Source organism: Rhinolophus sinicus, linkage group LG05, assembly GCF_036562045.2.
Source record: "Rhinolophus sinicus isolate RSC01 linkage group LG05, ASM3656204v1, whole genome shotgun sequence".
Taxonomy (NCBI): Eukaryota; Metazoa; Chordata; class Mammalia; order Chiroptera; family Rhinolophidae; genus Rhinolophus; species Rhinolophus sinicus.
Window position 1 is genome coordinate 21,806,115 of NC_133755.1, and position 27,396 is coordinate 21,833,510.

Sequence of the window (27,396 nt, forward strand, 5' to 3'; positions counted from 1 at the left end):
TAGTCTTTACTCTGCTGCTAGCCAGCCATATGCTTAGATGCCATAACTTTTGTCACGTATTAAACTTCTGAACTACGTGAGCACTAAGATTTATTCCAGCTCCCACGTGCTAGGTGCAGTTTTTGAAAATGTCTGGTCAAATATCCTAAAATAGCCAAATTCTCCTATTTTCAGGGGATACAAAAAATTGCACTACCCCCTTTATTTATATTAATATTAACATAATTTTCAGGTCTGTTTCATTTTACTTTCTGATTTTGTTAGTCCCAGATTTTCCATATCCATTAGCTTCTTAACTCTTAATATCTATTGAATTTTGAAAGAGTAGCAAAAGGGTATGTAAGACAAAACACAATTCGCACTGTTATGAGACCATAACTTACTCAAGAACATCACCTGAACTTTTAAACCTTTCTGATACCTTTTTCCATTCCTGCAGGATGGACCACTTATAAACCACAATATTTTTATTTTTAAATATGTTTAACCTTCAATGACCTTACCAGTATTTGTCTCTTTTTATCTACCAAGACTTGGGAAACAAGATCACTGGATTTTTTAGAATGGACTTAAAATGAATCTAAGTAGACCTGAGTGAGAAAGAGTGAAAGATGCTCCATGAATAAAGTACACAAATGTTAATAGATTTTATGTTATTTATATTGACCGTTTGGAGTTTTTATTATTTATTTATGTATTTATCTATTTATTTGAATTCAATATCCTTTTATGTTTTTTTCCAGTTTGAGGTATAACTGACATATAACATTGTATTAGTGGTAGGTGTACAGCGTAATGATTTGATATATCTATATATTGTGAAATGATCACCACAAGTTTAGTTAACATCCATCAACTCACATCGTTACAAATTTTTTTCTTGTGATGAGAACTTTTAAGAACTTCTACTATCTCAGCAACTTTCAAATATCCAATACAGTATTGTTAACACTAGTCACTATGCTGTACATTATCCCCAGGATTTACTTATAACTGGAAGTTTGTGCCTTTTTGACCATCATCACCCATTTCCCCCACCCCCAAACCTCTACCTCTCGCAACTACCAGTCTGTTCTCTATATCTATGAGTTTGACTTTTTTAGATCCCACATATAAGTGCTATCATACAGTATTTGCCTTTCTCTGACTTTCACTTAGTGTAATCCCCTCAAGGTCCATCCATGGTGTCTCAAATGGCAGGATTTCTTTCTTTTTTATGACTGAATATTTCATTAGATAGGTTATTTCCATGTCTTGGCTAATGTAAATAAGGCTGTAATGAACGGGGAGTGCAGATATCTCTGTGAGGTAGTGATATTGTTTCCTTTGGATAAATTCCCAGAATTTGAGTTGCTGGATCATAAAAGGTAGTTCTATTGTTAATTTTTTTGAGGAACCTCTATACTGTTTTCCATAGTGGCTGCACCAGTTTACATTCCCACTAACAGTGCTCAAAGGTTCCCTTCTTCACATCTGTTCTAACACATGCTATATCTTATCTTTTTTATAATAGCCATTCTAACTAGAATTTTAAAAACTGATTTATTAGCTCTCAGCTTTACAAATCAGAGATTGTCATCTATAGAATCTCTAGGTAAAAAAGAAATATGCTTTTTAAGTTCTCCTGAGTTCTTGGGGAAAAATTGATGTATTAAGTATTTTGAAGAGATTCTATATTGTTTTTTAATTCCTCACTGCCTATTAAGAAAGCTTGCTAACTAAAGTAAAGGTAAGTACTGAATCATTGCAAATTCCTAATTCGTTGAGGCTGACTTGTATAAAGTATGCATTCATGACAATAAGCAGACCTTTCAAATGGCAGATTGGATATACTTGCACGTGAAGTAGGAATCTGTCTTTGCATAAAGAGATGTTAATTATTTTAACTTGATTTTTCTAGCGCCAACTTGCAAGTTTACTCTTTGAGTTGGGATGTACCAGTTCAGCCCTTCAGATATTTGAGAAGCTGGAAATGTGGGAAGATGTTGTTATTTGTTATGAAAGAGCTGGGCAGCATGGGAAGGTATGTAACAGCAAAATTCTGTGTACTGGCGAGAGCCTTCGGTCCTGCACCGTCTTCTCACTTGTTTTGTTTTTTAAGCCTGCTTTTGCCAACAGTTCACTTTTATTCATTTTTCCCCACTTTTTTTCCTGCAGAAATCTTAAATGTTTTCTCTGATTTCTGTTGGAGCAGATTATTTTATGTCTGCATATGTATGTGTATATAAAAGGGAAAAGCGGGCCAAAATTGATACAGTATTTGATGTTTAAGAATGAATAATGAAAGCTTTAAAGGCACTGCACATTTTCATCTCTTTCCTTTGCTAACTGTCCTCCTGTAGGACAACTTCAAAGTGCATTATTAGGAATTATCTTAAGAGTCACTGGGTGGCCTGATGATCAGAGGCTGTGGCCTGAGGAAGGTTGCCTAGGAGGGAGAGCAGGCTAGGTCTGTTGAAGAAAATCCAAATGGTGTGATGACCCGCCTTGGGGCAGAAGAGTTGGCTAGTGTGTAATGCACATTTAAGTCCACCTGAAATTGGGTCAAGAGGGAAAATGTTGCAATATCTGCATGTTATTACTTTGTTGTTTTCCCTCCTCATAAATGAACAGAGTTTTAAAGGGAGTAAGGGGCTCTGCATTGGGAATATATATTAAAACTGACACATTGAAATCATATGTTAATTTTGGATTAACATTTCAAATGACTAAATTTCTATCAAAAGTATAGTATAGAAGCAGAGTAAAACCTACAAATTGGACAATTTATACGAGGTCTGACAATTAAGTTAACGAATTTGTTGCAATGATGTTGCTAACCTTTTTTGATATCAGAGGGATTATTCATTATGAATTTGTACCAACTGGACAAACAGTTAACTAAGTGTACTATTTGGAAGTGCTGAAAAGGCTGCATGAAAAAGTTAGATGACCTGAACTTTTCACCAACAATGCATGGCTCTTGCATCACGACAATGTACCAGCTCACACGGCACTGTCTGTGAGGGAATTTTTAGCCAGTAAACAAATAACTGTATTGGAACACCCTCCCTACTCACCTGATCTGGCCCCCAATGACTTCTTTCTTTTCTTGAAGATGAGGGAAATATTGAAAGGAAGACATTTTGATGACATTTAGGACATCAAGGGTAATGCGATGACAGCTCTGATGGCCATTCCAGAAAGAGTTCCAAAATTGCTTTGAAGGGTAGACTAGGCGCTGGTGTGGGTGCATAGCTTCCTAAGGGGAGTACTTTGGAGGTGACCATAGTGATATTCAGCAATGAGGTATGCAGCACTTTTTCTAGGATGAGTTTGCAAACTTAATTACCAGACTTGTATCTACAGTCAACCTTTTGCCATCACCATAAAAAGAGAAATAGTGGTATAAGTACATGTGTGTCTGTTTCTTAAGTTTGTCTGTTTTAGACTAGTAGTAAAAGCTACATTCCTTTCACTAATCACTAATGGCAGTGAAGGTCTTTGAATTTTGTCGGCTTAAGGAGAAACCCATTTGGGAATAAAATTTTACTGTAGGAGATTATGTAATTATAATATTTTCATCTTGGGAAATAGTGTCAAAATTATCCATTCAGTTCCTCCTTTTCCAAATAAGGAAAGGAGTCTCTAATGATTTGCCTCAGGTCACAAAGCCAGTTATTGATTATTAGCTTGAGAGGCTGCAAGGCATAGTGGTTAAAAGCATAGGCCCAGGCTGCCTGGATTCAGATGCTACCTTATCGCATGCTAGCTTTGTGAAGCCGGGCTGGTTACTCACACGCCCCCCAGTGCCTCAGCTTTCTCACCTGGACACACATAATCTACCACTTCGTAGGTTTTCGTGACATAATTATGTAAAGTACATAGAATGGTGCTTTCCTCATGGTGCTCCATGAGTGTTTGCTGCTGTTACTGCTGTGATTGTAAGACATTTTTTTTCACATTTTAACATCTCTGAATTTAGAATGTATTAACACTTGATGGCACCTTCCAGTTGCTGTCAGTCAGGTGGCCGTCTGGCCAGGTTGTCATTACCTGTGCTGTACTAGCTTAATTGTAGCTGTATTTAATGTCATTATTTCAATGGAGCTGTGTACACGGTGTCAGCACTACATATATTGGATGTAATAGCTGTTTAAAATATCTTCAAAAAGATTCTTTTATGATTTGGCATTGGAACAAAAAAGTTACTGAACATACAGAAAAGGACAGAAACAAAGTAGAGGAATGTAAATTTGATATTAGCAAAGTAAACGTTTGCCATCGGAGAAATCATCACAATTCCATTTACTATTCTTTAAAAACAACAACTAAGTGCTTGGTGGGAGCCAAGAAAGGAAGACACTCCAAAGTGGATGAAGCTGTGTTTTGTACTGAGGCGTGTAAAGAAAGGTTGCCATTTAAAATGTCAAGCAATGTATTGAAGGCAGGAAAAATTGCCAAATTTTTTTGAATAGACTGAAAAAAATATCAAAGCAGTGAGAGGCTGATGTGATCCATTCAAGGCATTATGTCATAATTTAACTGAAAGCATTTTTTCTTTATTAGTTAAGAGTTAGTCTTACAATTGATGGCGTCTCAAATTTGATGAAATATAGTATTATGTTTCTTTAGGGACTTAAAAAAAAATTTAGGGCCTGGCACTAAAGTAGTACTCAGATATTTCTTTAACAAAGGAATGAATGGATGAATGAATATCTTGCCCCTCAGTCTGATGTAGTTCCCATTACATCATTCTGTGGTGTGCCAGTCTTTTACAGTGGTCAGTAAACAGATAAATAACAACTGTGTATAAAAATATGGTAGTTTTTGACATAGTGATTTTTGAAATAATTAAGCCAATTGGTGAATCACAAGTAACCCAAAGCATCTTTTCAAATGTTAAATTTATTTAATTATTTTTAGAAAGTATGGGAAGTAGAGACTTTAACTGCAGAAGAAAAAAATCTAATGAGTCCATCCCTTTCAGATAATAGAGTTAACTGTGTCCCCCAAAGTAGTGGTGGTATTATTTTTTTTTTTAAATTTACACATGACCTTGTAAGAAATGTCTTATGTAATAACGGTAAATTTCCATGGTTATAATTACTCTATAAAATGTGCATATTTTAATTTTTAGGAGTGTAGAGTTATTTACTTTGTCTTAAGTCTTTTGTGAGTTACAGCCAAACATCCTGCAAAATCTTGATTTTAAAGGTTGAGTTTAGCATTTTATTTGTCACATACATGAAAGACTTGCCTTACCTGTTTTTCTTATATTTGCATATCCATTTAACCATAGACCCTAAAAAGTTTTCCTTCAAGTTGGAAGCAAATGTTTTATTTCTAAAACAGCTGAGATTCTTTTAGGATTTGGTCATGTGCCAATAGTTGTCACCACATTTTGACTTAACTAGAAGTTTGTGAAATTTTAATCACTGCATTTAGTACTTAATGGTATAATTTATTTTTAAAAGGCAAATTCAGAAAGTATCTAATTCTAATCATTGTGTTCTGGTGCTCAGGTTTGCACCTCACTATTGCAGGGCTTCAGATTTTCTAATTTAGAAACTACCAACAGAAATTCTCATTATTTATTGACCACTGGCAAAATAGCTAAGACTAATTTTTCTTGACCTTGGGATCAGACCTGGTTCTCATCTGTTAGCATTTAATTTTTAGAAGTTATCTGGCACACTAGAGCAGTTTCCCCAAGTGTATGGACACATTGTTATTTTGTTGAGCAAATTTGGTCCCTAAATGAAGGACAAAGACTGAGCTGGCATAAGGCACCTGTAGGGGGTGGGGGTGATGAGAATGGAGAGAGAAGGGTTGGGACCTCTCTGGTTTTCTCTTGTTTCTAGGAAACAAGGTTTACCTGAGATTACATAGCCTTTTCTTTCATTTTGCTACAGTTGCAGATCATTGTAGCCATGGGCTCTTAAAAAAATTTTCCTTTAAATAGCAAGTAAATGTTTTTAACATTGTTAACGGCTGAGATTCTTTTACCAGTTGGTTTGGGTTTTTGACGATTTTTTCTTCTAAGATAATTTCTTTATATGGTTTAAAAGATTTCCCGCAAGTTCTTTTCCCATACGACAGCCAGAGTGATCTTCCTAACAGACAGATCTGGGCGTGTGGTTCCAACACTCTTCTGTAACTTCCCTTTGTCTCCAAGATTGAGTTGGAGCTCGTTAGTGTGAATGGAAGTCTTTTATGCATCAAATAACACGCACCACTACATGACTGAGCTACTACTTACATTGCACAATGCATTGCCTCTCTGCTGCACCCGCCACCCCGCCCCTTTTTACTTGCTCATGCAGCTTGTGCCCAGAGTTCCAGCGGGACTAAACTACTTGTGATTTCTTGATTTTGCAGCATTGTTTTACCTCAAGACTTTGAACTTTGTATATGCTTTTGTATGTCTAGAACTCGTCCTCTTTCAGCCAACTCCTACTTATTCTTCAGGCTTCTCCTTGGTGATTACTTTCTGTATTGAGCTTTCCCTGCCCCCTCCCTCCCAGATGTGGTGGTGTTCTGGGTGCCCCTCTGACCCCAGCATGCCCCTAAGATCCCTGGCTTATGTCACCTACTAAACTGTAAGCTGCTTAAGATGCAGCCTGTGTCTGTGTTATTTACAGTGGTCTCCCCAACCCCTAGCACAGGCCTGCCATGTAGTAAGTACTTAAAAGTATTGGCTGAGTGAATGACTAGTAGGTGTTCACTGAGTAGTTATTGCACTGAAGCAAATCTCCAAGTAGACACTCCTTGTGGACTTTATGTGCCTCTCCAACCCCTGCCATATATTCGCTCTCCAGTAACAAATTATGAGTTCTCTCCCTTCCCATTTTAACCTTTTAACATTAGGAATAGAAGTGGGAGCCTTGTTCAGCAGATGCTAACGATATTGTGAGCACGCTGTTATTACATCATGCCTCTTATGTACTATAATTTTATATAGTTACTTTGTCATTGTCATATAATATTTATAACCACCTACAAAGTATGAATTGTTTTTGCCTTAGTAAGTGGCAGATTTTGGAATCCGAGCTCAGACCTTCCTTTTCTATAAAGGTCACCCTGCTTTCCCCACATCTGCCTTTTGTCACGGTTGTTGTTAATCCCTTAAAAATTAGATGTTCCATCTGTAAGCTAAAACCTATTGTGCTCACTTGAGTGAGAAAAATAGGCAAAATAACTGAGAATATTCTATTCGTTGGTAATCTAAATAGATGATCAGCTAATTAGATAACTAGTCCTGTTTTTAATTGTTCTGTTTTACCTTGGACCTGGAGTATTTCTGTTGGCAAGTACTCTTTGAAAAATGAAGCCCCAGAGCGTGGTGTCGTCACACAGACGTGAATGTGAAAAGCAATTAGTGAAGAGTTGGCTCAGTCAGAGAGTGAAGAGGACTGAGCACCGCCACGCAGGAGAAGCCCAGTTGGGAGGGACCAGCTGCGATGCTGTGTTTTGTCCTTTTTCACCTCTTAGGTGCTGCTCATAGAACAAGAATTTAGACTAGAAGTAAACTGCCTTTCTGCTAGTATTGTTCCAGGCAGCCGTAGAGTAGACGGTGCTGTGTGCTCTCTTAGCTCTGCCCAGTCATCCTATTCGCCGTAGTAAGGATGGTAGATAGAGTACCTTTCTAGTGGTCAGTCTCCCTGCCTTTGAGAACCAGCCTCTGCAATAGCAAAACTCAGAATCTATTTCTGCTTTCTGCTTCAGGGAAGAAGACTAGAATTAAATTATGCCCAAAGTTGTTTGACTTACACACACACACGCACGCACGCATGCATGCATGGATGCGTGCATGCACACACCTTTTTTTTAAGCCTAAAGCTATTGTCAGGTCTCTGAATCTGACTGTTAGTGTGCCGTTAAATTCTTAGCCTGCCTGTTTTTCTTTCCCCTTGGAACAAACCTCTAACTGTTAAGCCTAATTCTGCCGTTTCGGTAGTCCTCAAAGACATTCTTTATAGTTAGGACCATCTCTGGGTCTAGAGCTCATATTTTCCCCCTTAACTCTTTGCGAGGAGGGCTTCTTACAGTTTTTGGTCTGCCAGTTCCCCATTTCTATGTAGTGACCAGATACAAAGTCAGATGAGGGCCACTCTTATCACACATTAGAATTTTTAATTCCTTCAGCTAATTCACAAAAATCTAGTCACAGATCATAATCAAGAAGGGCGGTTTGTCTTGATACTTTCTCTGACTCAAGTATGAACAGTTTTCCTGAATAGTTTTATCTCCCTTTTCACCAGAGACTGAACTGAACTTTCACCCACGTTCATTATCCAAAACCCAGGGCCTTGTCCCTAACGGGGTGCTTCTTGGATTTCTAGTGGTGCTTAGGGTCGGGTCTTCCCTCCCTCAAACCTCAAATTTCCCATAGTACAACTTGCAGAAAAACACACCATCATAAATGTAAATGAGTTCCACTATGGCATATGTTTTAATATATTAACCCCTGTGCTGCATGTATCTGAGGTTCTCAGTTACCTCTGAACACTGGGCCATTTGATCACAGGCTGCGTTGGCAGGGCAGCGTACACATGTGTTCTTTCAGGCCATTGGTTTTGCTCCTCAGTGTTTAGTCCTAACAAGAGTCACTTACTTCCTAGGTGTGGTCACTTGGGTTAGAAGAGCCTGTGAAATTCAGGTTCTGCTGTATGATCTCTCTGTTTACTAGGACTAAATTGTTGTTAGATAGGTCCTTATTTAGTTATATTCAATATTGATACCAGCCAGAACATGTCATCTAAAGGAATTCTTCTTTTGTTCCCAATAGGAAGAATCTTTTTTTTATTTTATTTTTTATTAAATTTATTGAGGTGACAATTGTTAGTAAAATTACATAGATTTCAGGTATACAATTCTGTATTACATCATCTATAAATCCCATTGTGTGTTCATCACCCAGAGTCAGTTCTTCCATCACCATATATTCGATCCCCCTTACCCTCATCTCCCACCCCCCACCCCCCACCCCCCCTTACCCTCTGGCAACCACCAAACCATTGTCTGTGTCTATGAGTTTCTGTTTCTCATTTGTTTGTCTTGTTCTTTTGTTGCTTTTGGTTTATATACCACATATCAGTGAAATCACATGGTTCTCTGCTTTTTCTGTCTGACTTATTTCACTCAGCATTACTCTCTCAAGACCCATCCGTTGTCACAAATGTTCCTATATCATCTTTTCTTACCGCCGAATAGTATTCCATTGTGTATATATACCACAACTTAGGAAGAATCTTTTATGTCTCTAGTTAGCATCTGAAAACCCTTAGAATACAACTAGAGCCCTTTGTGACTTTAGTGTTCGTTTCAGTTGAATTCATCGAACATATATAGAGTACCTACTTTGTGCTGGGCAATGCTATTCCAAAGAGAGTGAGCAATGAAATGTACTTCTAAGAAGCTTATAGTCTGATAGTACAGACACACAAGCAGAATATTTTAGTATGACAGATGCTAAGATGGAAGTCTGTATAGATTCCAAATTCTGTTTGGCCATCATATGTACAGATGAATATTTCTGCTTCTGCTGTCCATTAAAGCAATAGTCCACTCGGTTTGTATCTTGTGTAGTTCTCTGAGATACTTAGGACCTTCTCGTGTGACTCTACACACTGTCCTTGGTTGAAATTAGCCTCGTGTGGAAAAATTTGGCTTTAATCTTGTAATATCAGTAGTTTTTCCATCTGACCTCACTTTCTACAATCCTGTTGGCTCAGCTACATAGTCGTTTACTTAGTAGTTGACAACAGCAATTCTTCTGTCTTCAGAGAAACTGTACGAAGTTGACTGGTGTGATTATTTGTAGAAAATTTTAGTGTCCCTGGAAACTGAAGTTTCCTTCCTTCTTCCCAGTAGTGAAACCTCAAGCATCTTACTTTCCAGTAGAGGGAGTTAAGAAAGAACACACACATTATTTTAGGTCTCACTGTGCCTGACAAAATACTAGGTACATTTCACGTCTAATTCTTATAGGTAAGGTACAAATGAAGAACAGGCTCAAAATAGTAGTTAACTTGCTCACAGCCATACATTTAGTAAGCAGTAAGTAGTAGAACTGGCATTTGAACTGCCTTTCTGACTAAAGTCACTTCCATCCTCACAGATCTGCTTATAGTTGAAAGTCTATAGAATGGTTTATGCGATACAATTTTCTAGGGATATGTTAATTACTCTTTTGGTTGTAAGAGAACCAACATATACTAGCTTCGGCAAAAAAGGGAATTTATTGGTTCATGCAACTGAAAATTCTAGTACACCTGGCATGATAGCTATATTTAGGGGCTGGATTGGTGTCCTCAAGACTTTGTAGCTCTCTTCATGAGGCAGACAAGATGACCCAAGAAGCTCAAGTAATTCTGGCAGAAAAGTGTAGTAGTAAGTCTCATGGCTCTAACAAAAGGGTTCTACAGAAGATGGTAGGGCCTGAATCATGTGTCCTCACCTCTGATAGGCCTCACCTGAACCAGGTGGAAGAGGCTCTGTTATTAGACGATCAGGGAAGGGATGTTGAACAGGAAAAATCGCAACTGATGTCCCCTGTACGATGGGAGTTGAATGCTGTAAATCTGAAGTTGCAAGAGGTAATTTGTTTGGCTTACACGGTATTTGGAAAAAGATTAGAATAAACATTTTCAGGTGGTTTCATCTAAAAATCTAGATTTCTTGGCTTCTCTTAAAACATCAAATGATGGGGAAACACTGGGCCAAATTCCCACATTATTTATTAACTGGTTGGAGTTGAGCAGTGGTCCCTTCCTTTTTATGCTCACTCACCAGCCTACTTCATTCATTCTCAATAATTGACAGGAGTATCTGGGCATTTGAGTGTGTGACCCTGCTGTGAGCAGTGCAGGTTTCTCAGGTAATGTGAGTATAACTTATTCCAACCACACTAGGTTCTGCTTAAGTCTTGGCTGACTTAATTTTATACTTAGATTCACTATGTGTAGTCATTGCCACAAAATTGTATTAAGAATAAAAATTAATTATGTACAATTACAAAGTAAAACAGATTGTTGAAATAGCCTAGATATGTGAGATATGTACATATGTGTGGATAAGGCAGTGGCCTTTGGAATTTGTAGCTGACATGATTCTTGCACACACCTTGGGTTCCTTGCAGCCAGTTGCCCATTTAGGTAAGACAGTGTGTTTGGGAGTTTATTTATTTTTTCCTATTTAATGCACATGTAGATGACAAATTTCTTGTATCCTGTAAGGCTAGACATCTGTATTTTTCCTAGGGAAGTTACAACCCATAGCCAGAAATACCAAAGCTTTCGCATTCTGTGAAGATTTCTGGCCACCCATATTGTAATATTACAAAAGTGATATTACAAGCCCTTGTGCTTTATTTATGTTCACTGGGCACATCTTTTGTAGTTCTTTATTGGGTAATAAATTATGTAAATTGAGTGGGTAAGTGGAGGATGTAGGAGAACATTTTGGAGATAGTGAAGAGACTGACGGATGCAATGTAACTAATTGAAGGAAGGAAATACATTGCCTGCAAGCATTGCCCTTGGGAAAGATAATTCTTTTGGCAGGACAAAGAGGTGTAAGATCTCAGGGAGAAATAATTGACTTCTAACAGGAAAATATGGAATAGGAATTTGTGGAAGGAAGAAGCCAGTTCCTGAACACCAAGCAAGGTGTTTCAGGCCAAGCTTAATTTTTCTCAAAGCTGCCCCACTCTGGCCCTCCAGACCCATCTTCCAGTGGATAAAATACCTAGATTTGATTTTGTTTGGTAATGAGAAGTTGCATACCACCCACTCTCTATTTTCCTCATTCTTACAAGAGCTCAGGTAGGTATGAGTTGGTTGAGGAAGTATTTGAAATCCTCAGTACCTTAGCATTTCCAAATATGAAGGTTCCCCTGGTTACTATTTAATCTTTCATTTGTATTTTGTGTCTTTGCAATGACTGCAGACACTAGTTCTGTGTTATATGTCTTTTGACTCTGGAGAACCTTCATGATCTATTATACAGTCTACTTAGAATAAATATTTGTAGAATTTTCTGATCCTGCAGGTGATTTAAGGGTATGATCTGATATTCTGAGTCTTAGATCCTATCTTTAGTGTAGGAATACCTGTGGACTAAAGTCTTTCCTTATAATCCTTTTTTATTTCTGTAAGTTTGGTAGTAATTTCTCCTCTTTCATTTCTGATTTTGGTAGTTTGAGTCTAAAGAATCAACTTTTGGTTTATTTTTTCTTTTGTTTTTCCAGTCTCTATTTTATTTATTGACGCCCTAATCTTTCTTATTTCCTTCCTTTTGCTTCTTTGGGTTTAGTTTACTCTTCTTTTTCTAGTTTCTTATGGAGGTGGAATATTAAATGATTAATTTAAAATCTTTATCCTTTTTCAGTATAGGCATTTATAGCTACAAATTTCCCTCTAAGCACTGCTTTCACTGCATCCCATAAGTGTTGGCTTATTATATATATATATATATATATATATATATATATATATATATATATATATATATTTTATTTTTTATTTTATTTTATTTATTTTAAATCTCAAAGTGTTTTTAATTTCCCTTGTGATTTCTTTTTGGACCTATTGGTTCTTAAGGAGTGTGGTGCTCAATTACCACGTAAGTGACTTTCCCGATTTTCTTTCTGTTACGGATTTCTAATTTCATCCCATTGTGGTTGGAGAACATACTTTGTATACTTCAGTCCTTTCAAATGTATTGAAACTTGTTTTACGGTCTAACATATAGTGTATCCTGGAGAATGTTCTGTGAACACTTGAGAAGAACGTGTATTCTGCTGTTGTTGGTTGGTGTGTTCTTTAGAGCGTTCTTTAGTCTACTTGGTTCATAGCATTGTTCAAGTCCTCTCTTTCTATCTTCTGTGTAGTTGTTCTACCCATTGTTGAAAGTGGGATATAGAAGTCTCCAAATATTATTGTTGAATTCTGGATTTCTCCCTTCAGCTCTGTCGGGTTTTGCTTCATGTAATTTGGGGCTCTGTTGTTAAGTGATTGTATATAGGTTCGTGCAGAAGTCGTTGTGGTTTTTGCAATTTTTTAACCTTTTAAACCTTAATTATTTTTCCCCAACCTAATACTTACAAGTATGATTATTATATCTTGTTGGTGGAGTGAACATTTATCATTAAAATATGCCTTTCTTTGTTCTGTCAACAATTTTTGTCTTAAGGTGTGTTTTGTCTAATATTAGTATAGCCACTCCAGCTCTCTTTTGGTTTCTGTTTACATGATGTATCGTCTTTCAACTTGTTTTTTCACTTTCATCCTGTTTGTGTGTCTGAATCTAAAGTGTGTTTCTTGCAGACAGCATTTAGTTGGATCATTTTAAAAATCTTTTCTGCCAATCTGCCTTTGGTTGGAGTGTTTAATCCCTTTACATTTAATTTAATTACTGGTAATGTAAGATGTATGTTGGTCATTTTATTATTTGTTTTCTATATGTCTTATATCTTTTTTATTTCCCCATTATGGCTTTCTTTTTGACTTAATGGATATTTTCTAGCATACCATTTTAATTCCCTTGTCATTTCTTTTACAGTTGTTTTGAGTTATTTTCTTAGTCATTGTACTAGGAATTATTTAAAATAGCAGATTTTAAGGGTCTGTTCAGTCTATCATCTGGGTATCCTCAGCAATTGTTTCTAATGATTTCTTTTTTCCCATGTAACGGCCAGACTTTCTTGTTCCTTTGCATGTTTTTGTAATTTTGGGTTGAAAATTAAACACTTAAAATAATGGAATGTGGCAGTTCTGGAAATCAAGCTGTTGCTGTATGTGTTTTTTCGTTTGTTTGGTAGTATTTCTTGACTAATTATGTAAAATCTCTGTTCTTTGTCCTACGTGACCACTGAAGTCTCAGGTTGGTTATCTTAATGGTCAGCTAATGATGGGACAGAAAATTCCTTAAATGCCTAAATCAACAAGTCTCCCAGTCTTTGCTGATGGGCTGTGTGTGGGTGGGTGTGTTGGGGCATGTTTTCAATACTCAGCCAGGCAGCAGACAGCTCAGCCTTAGCTTTCACTAACTGCTTGCAAAAAGCCTCCAGGTCAGCCTGGAGAGGTAAGAGCTTAGGGTCTTCTTGGGTCTTTCCCAAACATGTGCACAGCCTTATGTATATGCATAGATACCCATGACTGTGTTGGAGTTTTTCAAAGACCTTCTGTATATCTCATTCCTTTTTGTTGGTTAGCCTGTTGTTTGCCCCAGCGGTTATTTACCACCTCAGGCAGCTGCAAAATTAATCAATTGTCTCTAATTTTTTTTGACAAAGGTTTTTCACTGGATAAGCTCAGAGTTAGGTTAAATAAAAACATCCTTGCAAGTGGGCTCTTCCAGGGAACCACCAGACTGGTCCTATAATGACAGTTTTCTGAGAAGGAGACTTTAGAGGCACTCCAAACCCCTTCTGTTCCTCTGGTGGCTGCCAGGCTTCAAATTTTCACCATGATTGTCTGCTGTTTGTTTTCAAGGCTACTGCAGAGCAGAGAAGAGGGCGTAAGAATGGTGCAAGTTCAAATGACATAGAGTTTGTTATTTGTACCAAGATTTTGCCATTTTTCTTGAATAAAGACTCCTTAGATTATTTCAAGTCTTTGGTTAATTTCCAGAGTTCCAAAAAAGTTGATTCTAACACTTTCTGCCAGTTTCCTTGTAGCTTTTATGGAGCAGGGAATTTTCAGAGTGGTGGTTCCTTATGCCATCATTTTTGCTAATGTCCACCTGTGGAATATAGGAAAAGTATTGAACCTGAAATCAAGGCCCTGTTTTTCAATTTAGTGTCTTTTGGTTTGGGACTGACCAGTTGACTAAGGAATCTAAACTTTTATTTCTTTGTCTTAAAAATGGGTATCTACCTCTTAGAATTATTATAGGGATTAAGTGAGATAATGCATTTAACAATGTAGTGGATAAAAACTAATCTGTATATCACTATCAAATGGAAGGACGCATAAAGAGTTTAAAATGAAAAAAAGAAATAAAGGGGGCGGACGGATGGCTCAATTGGTTAGAGCGTGAGCTCTGAACTACAGGGCTGCCGGTTTAATTCCCGCATGGGATGGTGGGCTCTGTCCCCTGCAACTAAAGATTGAAAATGGTGACTGGACTTGGAGCTGAGCTGCGCCCTCCACAACTAGATTGAAGGACAATGACTTGGAGCTGATGGGCCCTCGAGAAACACTCTGTCCCCCAGTATTCCCCAATAAAATTTAAAAAGAGAATGAAAAAAAGATTGTATCATTCAGGTTTTATTTATGGAGGCAGACCTATTTTGAGTATTTTTAGGAATAAGGGGCTTACTAAAGGAATCAGATCTAACCCAAATGTGGGAAGAAGAGTTGGGTAAATGAAGGTGTGGACGAAGGAGTTAATGAGGATCAGGTTAAAATCATTTACAGTCCACTGGATGCATCGGCACAAGTGGGTAAGTGAGACTTTACAGCAGAATCTGAGAAGGCGAGTCCTTCCAGCCGTTGAAGGAGGAACTCATGGAAGATCTGTGGAAAGCTGTTGTATATATGTAGCTGCCAGCTCTGGGTCCACAGTGAAATGTCTCATGGTGGGCCTGGGGTTGCTATTGGATGGCAGGGCCAGCAGTGGGATAGATAAACTAGAAACACAGAGCAAGGACAAGCTGGCACATTCAGAGCGTCTCTGCGTCTTGACTCCATGTTTAGCGACGACAGCCTTCCAAGATTAAAGGCAGTTGCTTTACTTCTACCTTTCAAATCCCCAACAAGTTCCCCTTCTGGCCACTGTAACATGAAATTAGAAGGGAGAGGGATTTTAAGAAACACAGTTTGCAGCCTAAGCAAGTTGACATATCATAATCTAGGACATATGGCTGTGCAGTGGTTTAGCCCTTAAACTTGGGGGTTTACTTATTTGTAAAGTATCAAACTAACAGGTTCAGAGTATTTTATAGATTGTGTGACATAAAGAAGGGTTTCTGATTAGGAAAACACAGTTTCTTCCAAAACAGTTTAGATACTTAAGCATTCCTAGAGCATGTAACACCAAAAATAACTAGTACCACATAAACATTTATTTTGCATATCTTATTGTATTTATTTCATTAGTTCCTTAGGGGTAATGTATCAAATGAATTTTTATAAATTAAACAGTTTCCTAATAACAAGTTACGGTATTAAGAACTGGGTCATTACCAATTGGTTTTTGATTGACATTGGCACACAATTGTTTTGCCTCAGTTTCTTGAGTTTTATTAGCATGATGTCATCAAAGTCACAGACTGGTGAGCTCTCATGGGATGGTGAGACAGTCAAGGTCCTTGCAGACTAAATTATGCCATCGAGTCCATGTAACTCCAAGGAAACATAGGAATGTGTACTTCTCTTAGTGCTGGCGAAAGCCCTCTGCATCTGAGGTTGTCTGGTTTTTGGGTAGAGAAAAATGTATTTGCTGTGTCAGTACCTGCTTACCAAGTGTCGGACTGTGATTTACTCTAGTAAAGAGGTCATGTCTGGAACGGTAGCTATAATTAGAGCCACCATTATATTAAGTTTATAATAATCTATGACATTTTCCAGAATCCATCTGGGTTCTGCTTAGTTTAAATGGGTAGATTAAACTGTCCATACACCCATATACCCACACACACTTCATGGTATCTTTCAAGTTTTTGATAGTGGCATTTCTGTGATTTGCATAGATATGCAGTGGCTTTTAATAGGAAGAGGAAGCTTCCGGGGCTTTCACTTGGCCCTTTATTCCATAGTAGCGCTCACTGAGGGCTACTCTGTATTCGAGAATGAGGGAAGTAACCACTGAGTGGGTTCAGAGACTTACTAGGCCTACCGTGGATGGACACTATTGGCTTTTGTATTTACTTTTTTTTTTTAAAGAGGCTCTGAGTCTGTGAAGTGACTCGGATAGGAATTGGGTGAGAGACAATGTTTTAGCATTAGCATGGGTGACTCAGGTCAGACACCTGGTCTCCAAACCTAGATTTCTTCCTTCTTTCCCCTCCTCCCCTCCCGCTTCTTAATGTTATATTGATCAAGTTTGAATTTAGTTGGTTGTCCATGTCACTTGGTCCTAAGTCTTCATGGTGAATCATCCATCACCTAAGATCCATGCTCCCGTAGTTGCACCAGTCTCATCATCACTCTGGCTGTGCCTATTTTAAATAAGTATGCTCATCTTGCTTCCAGGGGTTAAGTGCTGTCAGCCCAGCTCCATTATCTTGTGTTATAATCATCCCTACTGAAATCAGGACACTTGTTCATCTCCAGACTCTCCCTCCAGCTTACACAGGACATCTGCCAGCCCTTTTCAAGGAGGCTGGTCCTCCCACATACAACGTAGTTCTCAAAGCCAAGGTGAAAGGAGTGTTCTTTGGGTCCTCACGGGGGACATAGTTAAGGGTGAATGAATAGGTTGCAAATGAGAAATTAACAAGAGCCTTTTCTTTCTAAGTTGTTGGATTCTTTACATTACACCAAGGAATTTCTGGCGTCTCAACTTTAATTTTGGCCATGTTAGAGTCAAGCAGTGGAGCTAATAATTTAGAACCATCCCCAGATGTTTGAGTGTGCACTGTGAATCAAAAAATTCTGATGAGCATCTAAATTCAGCTGATTTAAAATTATGATCCTCTTTGCCTGTGGTCTAGCACTCTTTGACTCTTTTTCCATGTGGTCCCAAGATTTTCTCTCTAGAAATTAATGGCGTCTTGCAGTTCTTTTTGTGTGAAAGTCTGTTTATGTGTCTGGAGGCAGTGAGGGATAGAAGGGGTCAAGTATGAGGAGAATTGGCGTTCTCTTGCAAGGTAACTCCCTGAGCTGCAGTCATTGTATTATATTTAAGCAAGGTAGCACCAGTCTTATCAGACAGTGGAGGCTTGTGTCTGCTGGTATAGGAAACTTAGTAGGGTTTAGGGATTTCTGTTATCTGAATCATCCCAAATGTCCCCATTTAAATTCTTGGGTCTTACTCTTTCAGAATCAATGCCTGCTTCTGTTCCTGGCCATGATGAGCTAGCTGGTACTAGAATAACCCTCTTACTCTAAACAACCATTATTGCTCTTACTGCTATGTAACCAACTGCGTCTAAACTTAGGTGGCTTGAAACAACAGCAGTCATTTGATTTATCTGTCATTGTTTCTGTGGAACAGAAATTTAGGAAGGGCTTGACTGGGCCACTTGTGATGTGAAAAAGGTGAGGTGATACAATATTAACTCTAAGTGAACTTTGATAAATTGAAGATGCCCATGAGTAGCCTTAGAGCAATTATTAAAAAATAATAAAATGATGTGTTGCTAAAGGCAGTAGTGGAAATGAGATGAATGACTAAAACATACTGATTAACCCAATCAAATGCCTTTACTTTCACACAGAACTGTGTGAAACTTAATTCATCCTCTACTGTAGTAATTCTTCAGTCCTGCAGGGATAGTGTCTACATTTGATTTTTGACTGCCATGCTTGGTAGTTATAAAGGAATAGAAATTCTTTTAGGTAATTTCAGGAATTCCCTGGTTCTCTGACCTTGAAGATTTAAAATATTGAGTGTCATTTCCTTTTTTTTGAGCTGTCCAGTGAATTTAGAAGCAGCCAGCCTACCTCACCATTTTGTATTCTCTCACATTGTCCTATCACTCTGTGCACAAAAGCCTTGCATTAGGTAAATGCTAAGTTACCACAGGTAATAATTTAAGTAAACCTTTCCTCACTGAATGTCATGGACTAACAGTGTTCTACCCTCTCGTGATCTCTGGATCCTCTTTTTTTTTAGGTCCAACCCAATCAGATAACCAATCATAAATATTCATTTTCTGCAGGGTGATGTTGCCTGCAATCACTTCAGTTACTATTATGGTCATTGTTTAATTGCAGAGCACAGAGTCCACTCTAACTGATTAAAGCAGAAAGGAACTTACTAAGAGAATCAGCCTCCAGAATTTCTGGGAGGATGTGACTTTGAAGTTTTATTTAGTGCCATGCTGGCAAGAGAAATGCTGTCATCTACACTGTGAGATCATTTCAGCAAAACTCCTGCATGGCTACAGTCTGTTACACATAATATGGTTGAATACATATGCATATATATGTAAAAATACATATATTTAATATTTATGTAGGTGACCTTACAGAGTTACGGTTAGATACGTTAATAACATATTATCTGTGAATAGACGAATTACATGGATTATATTTTCAAACTTCATGTTTATTTTGGCTATTTAGGGCCTAGAATTGTTTTCCCTTAGAATCTGTTTTATAAATTCTGGTTCAAGTTTCAGAGGAAGTGTAAAAAGCTTCCATAACCCATAGTGTATCAGAGATGAGAAAGAGCCAGCATCCAAAGATACCTTGGGAAGCACAGCCATCTTTTAAAAGATTTCACAAAAATTAGACTGCTTAAGAATTATAGGTATATCCAACCTAACGAAAATCAAATGTACAGACTTTAAGATTGCTAACTCCTTAAGGGAGTTTGAAGGGTCATTTCAGCTACTGCAGGATGGCTTCCTGATTATCTACTTCCTGTGGCCATGGCTGTCTTGGCGTCTTGGCGTCTCCACTGCTGTGTGTGTGAACGTGTCTGTGCGCGAGGGTGAGAAGTAGCACCACTGCCATGCTTGCTGCTCTGTGAGATTGATCAGAAACAGGGGAACGGACGGGTGGGGAAGTGGAGTGGCGGTGGTAACAAGTACAGAGTTAGCTTGGGTGACGAGGTGACTCTGAATTGTGGATCTATGCAAATCACACCCACGCCTGTGCACTGTATGGTTTTTAATTTCTAAAGTGAATGGACTGTTGGAAGCAGATAGGTCTTGTGTTGGCAAGTTTTATCTGTGAGGTAAGCTGCAGTGTGGTTATAATTCACACTGCCTATTAAATTGTACCCTCCTCCTTCTTTTAGAAATGTCTCCGCAGTCCTTGGCTTCCTGAGCATGCCATTTTAAAACAGAAAACACACTCTTCATTGACGCTGGTTAAAGGTGCTGCTCTCACCAGTGGTCGCAGTCGTGACAGCCAGAGTGGGGAGCTAGATCATCCCCCCAATACCGTGAAGTGAGCCTCTCCTCAGGGCCTTTCCTAAGGATTCCAGATGCTAGGAAAGCAGTATTCACCTCTTACTTCTTGTTCCTCTCTTCTACTTGTACCATATTTATTTTCTGTTCTTCCCCTCTTATTCAGCCGGTGTTGTAGGTGGCAAAAATAACCAGGTCATCTCAAACTTCGAAAATAACATCTTGGATTCTGTGGGATAAAAGACGTGCGTATCCTAAAAAATAACAATTGAGTTATTTCTGTTGTTATTTCTAGGCAGAAGAAATCCTCAGACAAGAGCTAGAGAAGAAAGAAACGCCGAGTCTATACTGCCTGCTTGGGGATGTTCTCCGAGACCACGCCTCCTATGACAAAGCCTGGGAGCTGTCCCAGCACCGCAGCGCTCGAGCTCAGCGCTCCAAAGGCCTCCTTCACCTGCGGAGCAAGGAGTTTAAGGAATGCGTGGAGTGCTTTGAACGCTCCGTGAAGATTAACCCCATGCAGGTCAGACACCTCCTAAACCCCGTCTGCTCTTGGCACTGATGTTTGTCTTTGATTTTGATTCTTACTGAACAAGTACCCGTTTTCTGTCCTAATGACTGGTGAGCTTGTCTTTGAGAGCTAAGAACTTAGTCTCCAATGCATGTCTTGCTTGTCATAGAAAGTGGACTGGTAGGTTTCCCCTTATTCACTTTCTGTTGTGTTTCTCCTATTGGCTTATCTGTTTCATTTTGTCATTTCTTTCTGTTAACTGTCCTTAAGGCAAATACAGCCATTAGGTTCCATTTTGAAAAGGTATGTTAGGAAAGAAATGAATGAGTCAAAATTATAGACAGTGTAGGACTCTTCAAGTAATTGCTGAAATCAATAATGAAAGAAAAGCTTGTTATATAAATAAGGTAACATGTAGAATGGATTATTGGTTATTTTAAGAAAAGGTGTCTATATTACATACACTCAAATATTTTAAATGTTAAGGCATTTTTTTAAAGATTTGAAAAAGTAATACAAAAAGAGTCTGGATCTTTAAAGTAAGTGACAAGATAAATCCACAGGAAGGGATCTAATGTTTAGGAGAAAGAGATCAGCCTTACTTTGTCCTTAATGATATTCAGTTATTAAAATGATCTTATTCTCAAAAATAGTCTTTTTTGTTTAACCAAACTTTCTTTATAACTGCTTTCCCATTTGACCATTCAAAGGCACACATAACTGTCAACCATGGCTCTTGACCAACATGTAAACTGACTTTAATTATAGTTAGAATGCGAATTTAAAATCAGCAACTGATGTTTGCCATTCGTTTCCTATGAGCCAGGTACCTCTTTGGGCATTTTGCCACGATTTCAACACAAATGGTCTGACTCTGGAACCTGCATCCTTTTTTTTGTGTGTGTGTGTAGTAAAAAGCATATCACATAAAATTTACCATCTTACCCATTTCTAAGTGTACAGTTCAGTGGTGGTAAGTATATTCACATTGTTGTGCAACCATCACCACCCTCCAGCTCCACCACTTTTTCAATCTTGCGAAACTGAAACTGTATGCCCATTAAACAGTAACTCCCTAATTCCCCCTTCCCTCTCATCCCTGGCAGCCATTCTACTTTCTGTCTCTGAATTCGACTACTCTTAAGTACCTCATAGGAGTAGAATTATATAGTATATTTTCTTTTGTGACTGGCATATTTTACTTAGCATATATAATGTCCTCGAGATTCATCCATGTTGTAGCATGTGGCAGACTTTCCTTCTTTGTTAAGGCTGAATAATACTCCATTGTATGTATAGACCACACCTTGTTTGTTGATTCACCTTTCAGTGGATACTTGGGTTGCTTCTACTTCTTGGTTATTGTGAATAAGGCTGCTATGAACATGAGTGTACAGAAGTGGTTGTTTTTGAACTGGGTAGACACAGGGCATGTCTTTTAAATTGAAGAAAAACCAGAGGCACATTTTTTATGACAGGTTGAGCTACTTGCTTACTTTGCTCACTCTTAGTAGTGAATACAGTGAGAACCTTCCAAATCTGCAGTCTGGTAAAAAGCCTGGAGGAGAGAGTGGGACAGGTGTATGTGCAGAATATCAGCAGAAATTGACAGTTTCATTTGGCAGCAAGGATGCGTATACTTAGGAGCTGCTTTTTGTTGACAGCTTGCTCTAAGTCAGTGGTTCTCAACGGGGGATGATTTTGCCCCCAGGGGACATGTGGTATTGGAGGGCGGTATACTACTTGCCTCTAGTGGGTAGAGACCAGGGATGCTGCTAAACGTCCCAGAATGCATAGGCAGCTCCCCATGATAAAGAATTATCCAACCTAAAATGTCTATAGTTCCAAGGTTGAGAAATCCTGCACAAAGTTTATTATCACTAGACACTTTCTGGTAGAAAATAGAACTCAATATTGTGTTATTGAAAGTTTACTTTTACGGAAAACTGTATCATATCCTTGCATATCTTGGTAACCTCTGCCTAAAGTTTACCTACCCACAGCTGCCATAAGAGTGGGGAAAATAAATTTGTTCCCTTCGCCTCCCATAGCCTAAGTTAAATCAGTGCCAGATACCTCACAGCATGAGTTGTGTTCTCAGGTACAGTCTCTTCTCAGCATCTTAGCATTAACATATTCCTCCTGCCTTACTGGCTACTCCTTCCCAGTCTCTTCGCTGGCTTCCTAGGGCTGCTCTGGGACTTAATGCTTGGGCCTCACCTCTGTCTACTCCCACGTCCTTGATTTCATCTAGTCCCATAGCTTTTCATACCTCTTATACACTGACAACTACCAAAGGTTTATTTTCAGTCTAGTCTTCTCCCCTGAACTCTAGACTCCTGTATCTAACTTGCTTCCTCCATCTCCCCGTTTGTTACTCTAACTTACCATTTCCAGTATCTGAAATACTGTTCTTTCCCTCCTGAAAACTTTGCCCATCGAGGTCTGCCCCATCCGGACTTCAAGTCCTTGATTCCTCTTTCTCCTATGCCGCACCTCTATCCATCAGGAAATCCCAGCAGAGCTACCTTCAAAATGTATCTAGAATCCGATGACTTCTTACCACCTGCCACCATTCTGATTCAGATCCCGTTATCTTTCACCAAGTTAACATATTATCTCTTTACTGGTCCTCCAGCCTCTCTTTGTCTCCATCTGCCTGTTCTCAGTGAGCATCCAAATCAATCCTTTCAGATGTGAGTCAGACGTATTGTTCTTCTGCTCCATCACCTAGTGACAGTAGTCAGAGTTCCTTAATGGCTGTCGAGCCTTTCCCCAGCCTGGCTGTTTCTTTCCTTTCCCCCTCCCATCCTGCGCCTCACTGTACCCACATTAGCCTCTTTGCACTTCCCTGAATATTTCAGGCACATTCCTGCCTCAGGATTTTAGCACTTGCTCTTCCTTTGCCTGGGATGTTCTTCCAGATCGTTGCACACCTTGCTCTATAACTTCAAGTCTCTGCTCAAATGTCCCTGCTTTATTTTTTTCCATAGCACTTAGCTAATATTATGTATAGCTTACTTAAAATTCTGCCTCTCCTCCACTAGAATGTAAGTCTCATACAGGCAGAAATTTTTATCTCTAAGGTTCATTTATATTTTCCTAGTGCTGTCACAGTGCCTAGCACATATTGGGTATTTAATAAATATTTGTTGAATGAGTGAATACATAATATCTTTTAACCAATTATTCAGTCAAATGTATACTAATTGCCTGCTGTGCACATAGCACTGAGCGAAGGGATGAAGCAGTAACCACAGGTCACCAGGTAGCTCTGGTACAATCTAGTGAGATGAACACGGACAAAACTGGCCGATAATCTGAGGCATCAAAGAAATACCAAGTGAGTTATTTGGAAAGCACTAGTTATACAGAGACCGCAGAGACGGTTTCTGCCTTTGGTAGACATTAGAGAGGATGTTGAACTTGGCTTTGAAGGACAAATAGTACTTGAATGGGCCAAGGAAAGGGCAGTGGTGAGGCCATTCCAGGCAGGTGAACAGTATGAACAAAGCCCTAGAAACAGGAGGGAAGAGAGAGAGAAAAGGGATCGTGAATAGGCTAGTTTCTCAGTCAATGGGAATAGGGTACTTCCAGTGGGAAAGTTAGACTGGAACCAGATTATGAAAGATCTTAAATGGGAGACTAAACTCTCTCGGTGTTATTTGGCAGATAGGAGCCATTGAGGGGTTGATCTCATTTTGGATGAAAGAATGTGGTAAGCATGGAGGTAGTTTAGGAATGTTGTTTTGCTAACACTGTGGCCTTGGGAGATACTAGATGTAGGCAGTGTTACAGGACTGTGGCAATAGTCTAGCATCACAGCTATCAGTGTGGAAGGGACAGTAGGAAAGAAGGGATGGATATGAGGGAATTTGCAGGGAACGACTTGATAGGACTTAGTGATTTCATTATATCATTTTGAATTAATTACATAACGAGACCAAAAAAATGACAATTGTTCAAAGCAGCGTCACAGTACAGATGTTATGTAGGACATTCTGTGGTTTGTCATATGGACCCCATTCAGGCAGGTCATAAGCCGTGCCAAAATGTGCAGGCATTGGATGCTCCAGTGGCACAGAACTACTGCGAGATGCAAACCTGAACACCATAGACTCATCGTAACTCGGATTCAAGTTTGAACTGTCTCTGAAGAGGGAGCGCTCCCTCATGCTATTGTGTCCCTTAAGTCCTGGAATAAAAGAAAACTAGAAAAGTGGCATTTAAAACATTGTAGTCTCTTTTTTACACACATGTCCATACAATTAGGTTTAATAATAAAATTTAGGCAAAATGAGAGTGATATTTGAATGGCTTTTGTGTGTTATAATGACTTTCTGAAATCAAATTGGTATAAAAATAGAAGTGTTTGGTTTTATATTAGGGATGGTCTGCAAAACTAAATGCATAGTCTATGGTACGTTTGTTAGAGAATCAGAAGACGTGTGTATCATTAACATTCATGCTTTTGAGGTTGCTAGCTATCATTCACTTACAAATTCATCAGAAAAAATATCGATGACATAGTATTAGAATTAGATATGACTAAGGATCTGATTAAAGTATATAAATATCTACTAAGAAAAATTAAAGTAATTTTAAATCTAATATATTGCAGAAATGTGCAAATGTCATAAATGTATAGCTTGATTAATGTTCCTTTTATTATTTTTAAATGTTCAGATAATCAGCATTTACATTTTTTAAATATATTTTTAGTTTTCAAAACTAATTTTACTTTTAAAAAGGATTTTCAGATAGACTGATCTTATAGGTCCCTGACATAGTAAGACCAGTTTGTTGATGAACAATTTGTTGGCCAATAAATAAGGTCTTTTAAGTTATTTTTTAAAATTAAAGTTTATTGGGGTGACAATGGTTAGTATACTAAGTTACATAGGTTTCAAGTGTACAGTTCTTAAAACCTATGTAACTTAGTATATATATATCACATTGTGTGTTCATTAAATTATTTTTTAATGTTCTGTTTCACTTTCAAAAATGTTGCAGTTTGAACAGTACATGTTGTGGTTGCCTAACTAAGCATTATCGAGATCCTACTGTGTACCAGACGTGGATGTGGGACTGAATTAGGCTGTGTCAACCTATCAGCAGAGAGCAGAGAGTTTCCGCTGGGAAGTGATGTGGATAGAACTAATTTACGAAGGTCCTGAAATGCCTTTCTTCACGATTATCTAACCTGTGGTGGTTTTGAATAAGAGAGTGATGTTACAAAAGTGGTGTTGTAGGAAGTTTAAATAAGGAATGAGCATCATCGATGAGTGATCAGTGGCTTTAGCAGTGAGGTTAGAAAGACAGAACAGGTTGAAGCCTCATTACAAAGGAAAATTTTCTGGGACTTGCTCATTGGACTGGCAGGAGTGAGGGAATCCAAGAGGGTGCCAGTTTTCTCAATTGTCTGATTAAAAAGGAAAATGCCCTTATTGATAGATATAGAGAATTCAGGAGGAATGGAAAATATCTTTTGCAGGGGAAGGAGATGTGATTTTGGATGTTGACTATGAAGAGATGTTGCTGTATCTAAGTAGGAATGGCTGCTAGTCCATTGGACACAAACGCACAAAGCTCAATAGTGAGCTTGCAGACTGGGGCTCTTCTGTGGAAGTAAGGTGAAGCCATGCAAGTGAATGAAAAACTTGTTGGAAAACACCAGGCAAAATTCTGGACTTTCGTCATTGCCAGCAGTTGGAAGAAGGTAGAAGACATAGCACCAGTGAAATACGATTCAAGCAAACTACTCCAGAATTTTGATCAGAAGGACAGAGGAAACCCAAAGGAAGGGATTCGTGGAAACTAAAGGAAGAATAAGTGTCAGTGTGGAGTGTCACATGTAGTGATAAAGTCCAAAGAAGGCTAAGAAGAGGTCATTGGATTTGGAGCTCACTAATGACCTTCAAAACCATCTTTAGGAGATTGTAGAGTGAGCAGCAGGTGAGGAAATGGATCCAGTATCTATAGACTGTTCATGTTAGGAGCATGTCAAAGGTGAGAGTCAAAATGTGGAGTATTTTACCCAGGGGCAGAAAAGTGAAGTAAAACATTCAACATACTGGACACCTGGACATGGTTAAAGGCAGTGGATAAAGGAGAGAATGAATCCAATGGATGAAGGAGAAAATGAATGTTATAAAGAGAGAGGGAAGATCACTTGGGAATATCCTTTTAGGGAAGAGTGGAAGGAGGAGAAGGGGTGCAGGTATTAGCTCTGGAAACAGGAATAATACCGGGGGTGCCAAAAAATTGTATACACATTTTTAAGATAACATCTCTTATCTTACATTTTTTTGGCACCCTCTGTATTTCTAATGAGACTGGAAAGAAGATGAGAGCATTAATATTGTAATTGCAATGTCTGTTTACTACGCATCTTCTATAGTCTAAGCTAGAATATAAGTGTAAACTCTATAAACCATTTTGAGATATCGAGAGGGCCACAAAAGAACTGCCTGAAGGCATGGCCTCTTGCCCTCCTGTGGTTTACACGGAGGTAGAGGTGACCGTATGTGACCTAAATACACAACATGCTGTGGGTGCCTTGTGATGGTGTTAGGAATGAGGACTGAGTGGTCAGAAAGGGCCGTGTGGAGATGTTATGCACTAGGCAGAGTGGTTGGGATTTGGATAGGAGGAAAAATTGGGAAAACATGTTTCAGGAAAGCAGACTAGTAGATGGAAAAACCAACCACGTAGTGAGCAAAGGTTTCTTGGTAACTATGGGTTTTGACTGTTTATTTATTCTTTATTCAGTTGTGATAATAACAATAGCAGCTAACATTGAGTATTTACTGACTGCCAGGTACTGCTCTAAGCATTTTTCTTATGTTTTTAATCCTCAGCGCTATCCCTGAGGTAC

The 27,396-nt window shown here is 38.6% G+C and overlaps 1 protein-coding gene across 2 annotated transcripts in view; it reads left to right on the forward strand.

Moving 5' to 3' along the window:
- Nucleotides 1–27,396, forward strand: part of TTC27 (tetratricopeptide repeat domain 27) — a 142,867-nt gene that overhangs the window by 76,803 nt on the left and 38,668 nt on the right. For both annotated transcript variants that reach the window (XM_019741708.2, XM_074331880.1), the window contains 2 exons: nt 1,901–2,023; nt 20,304–20,531. In XM_019741708.2, coding sequence (XP_019597267.2) covers nt 1,901–2,023; nt 20,304–20,531 — 351 coding nt within the window. The remainder of the gene's footprint in view (nt 1–1,900; nt 2,024–20,303; nt 20,532–27,396) is intronic.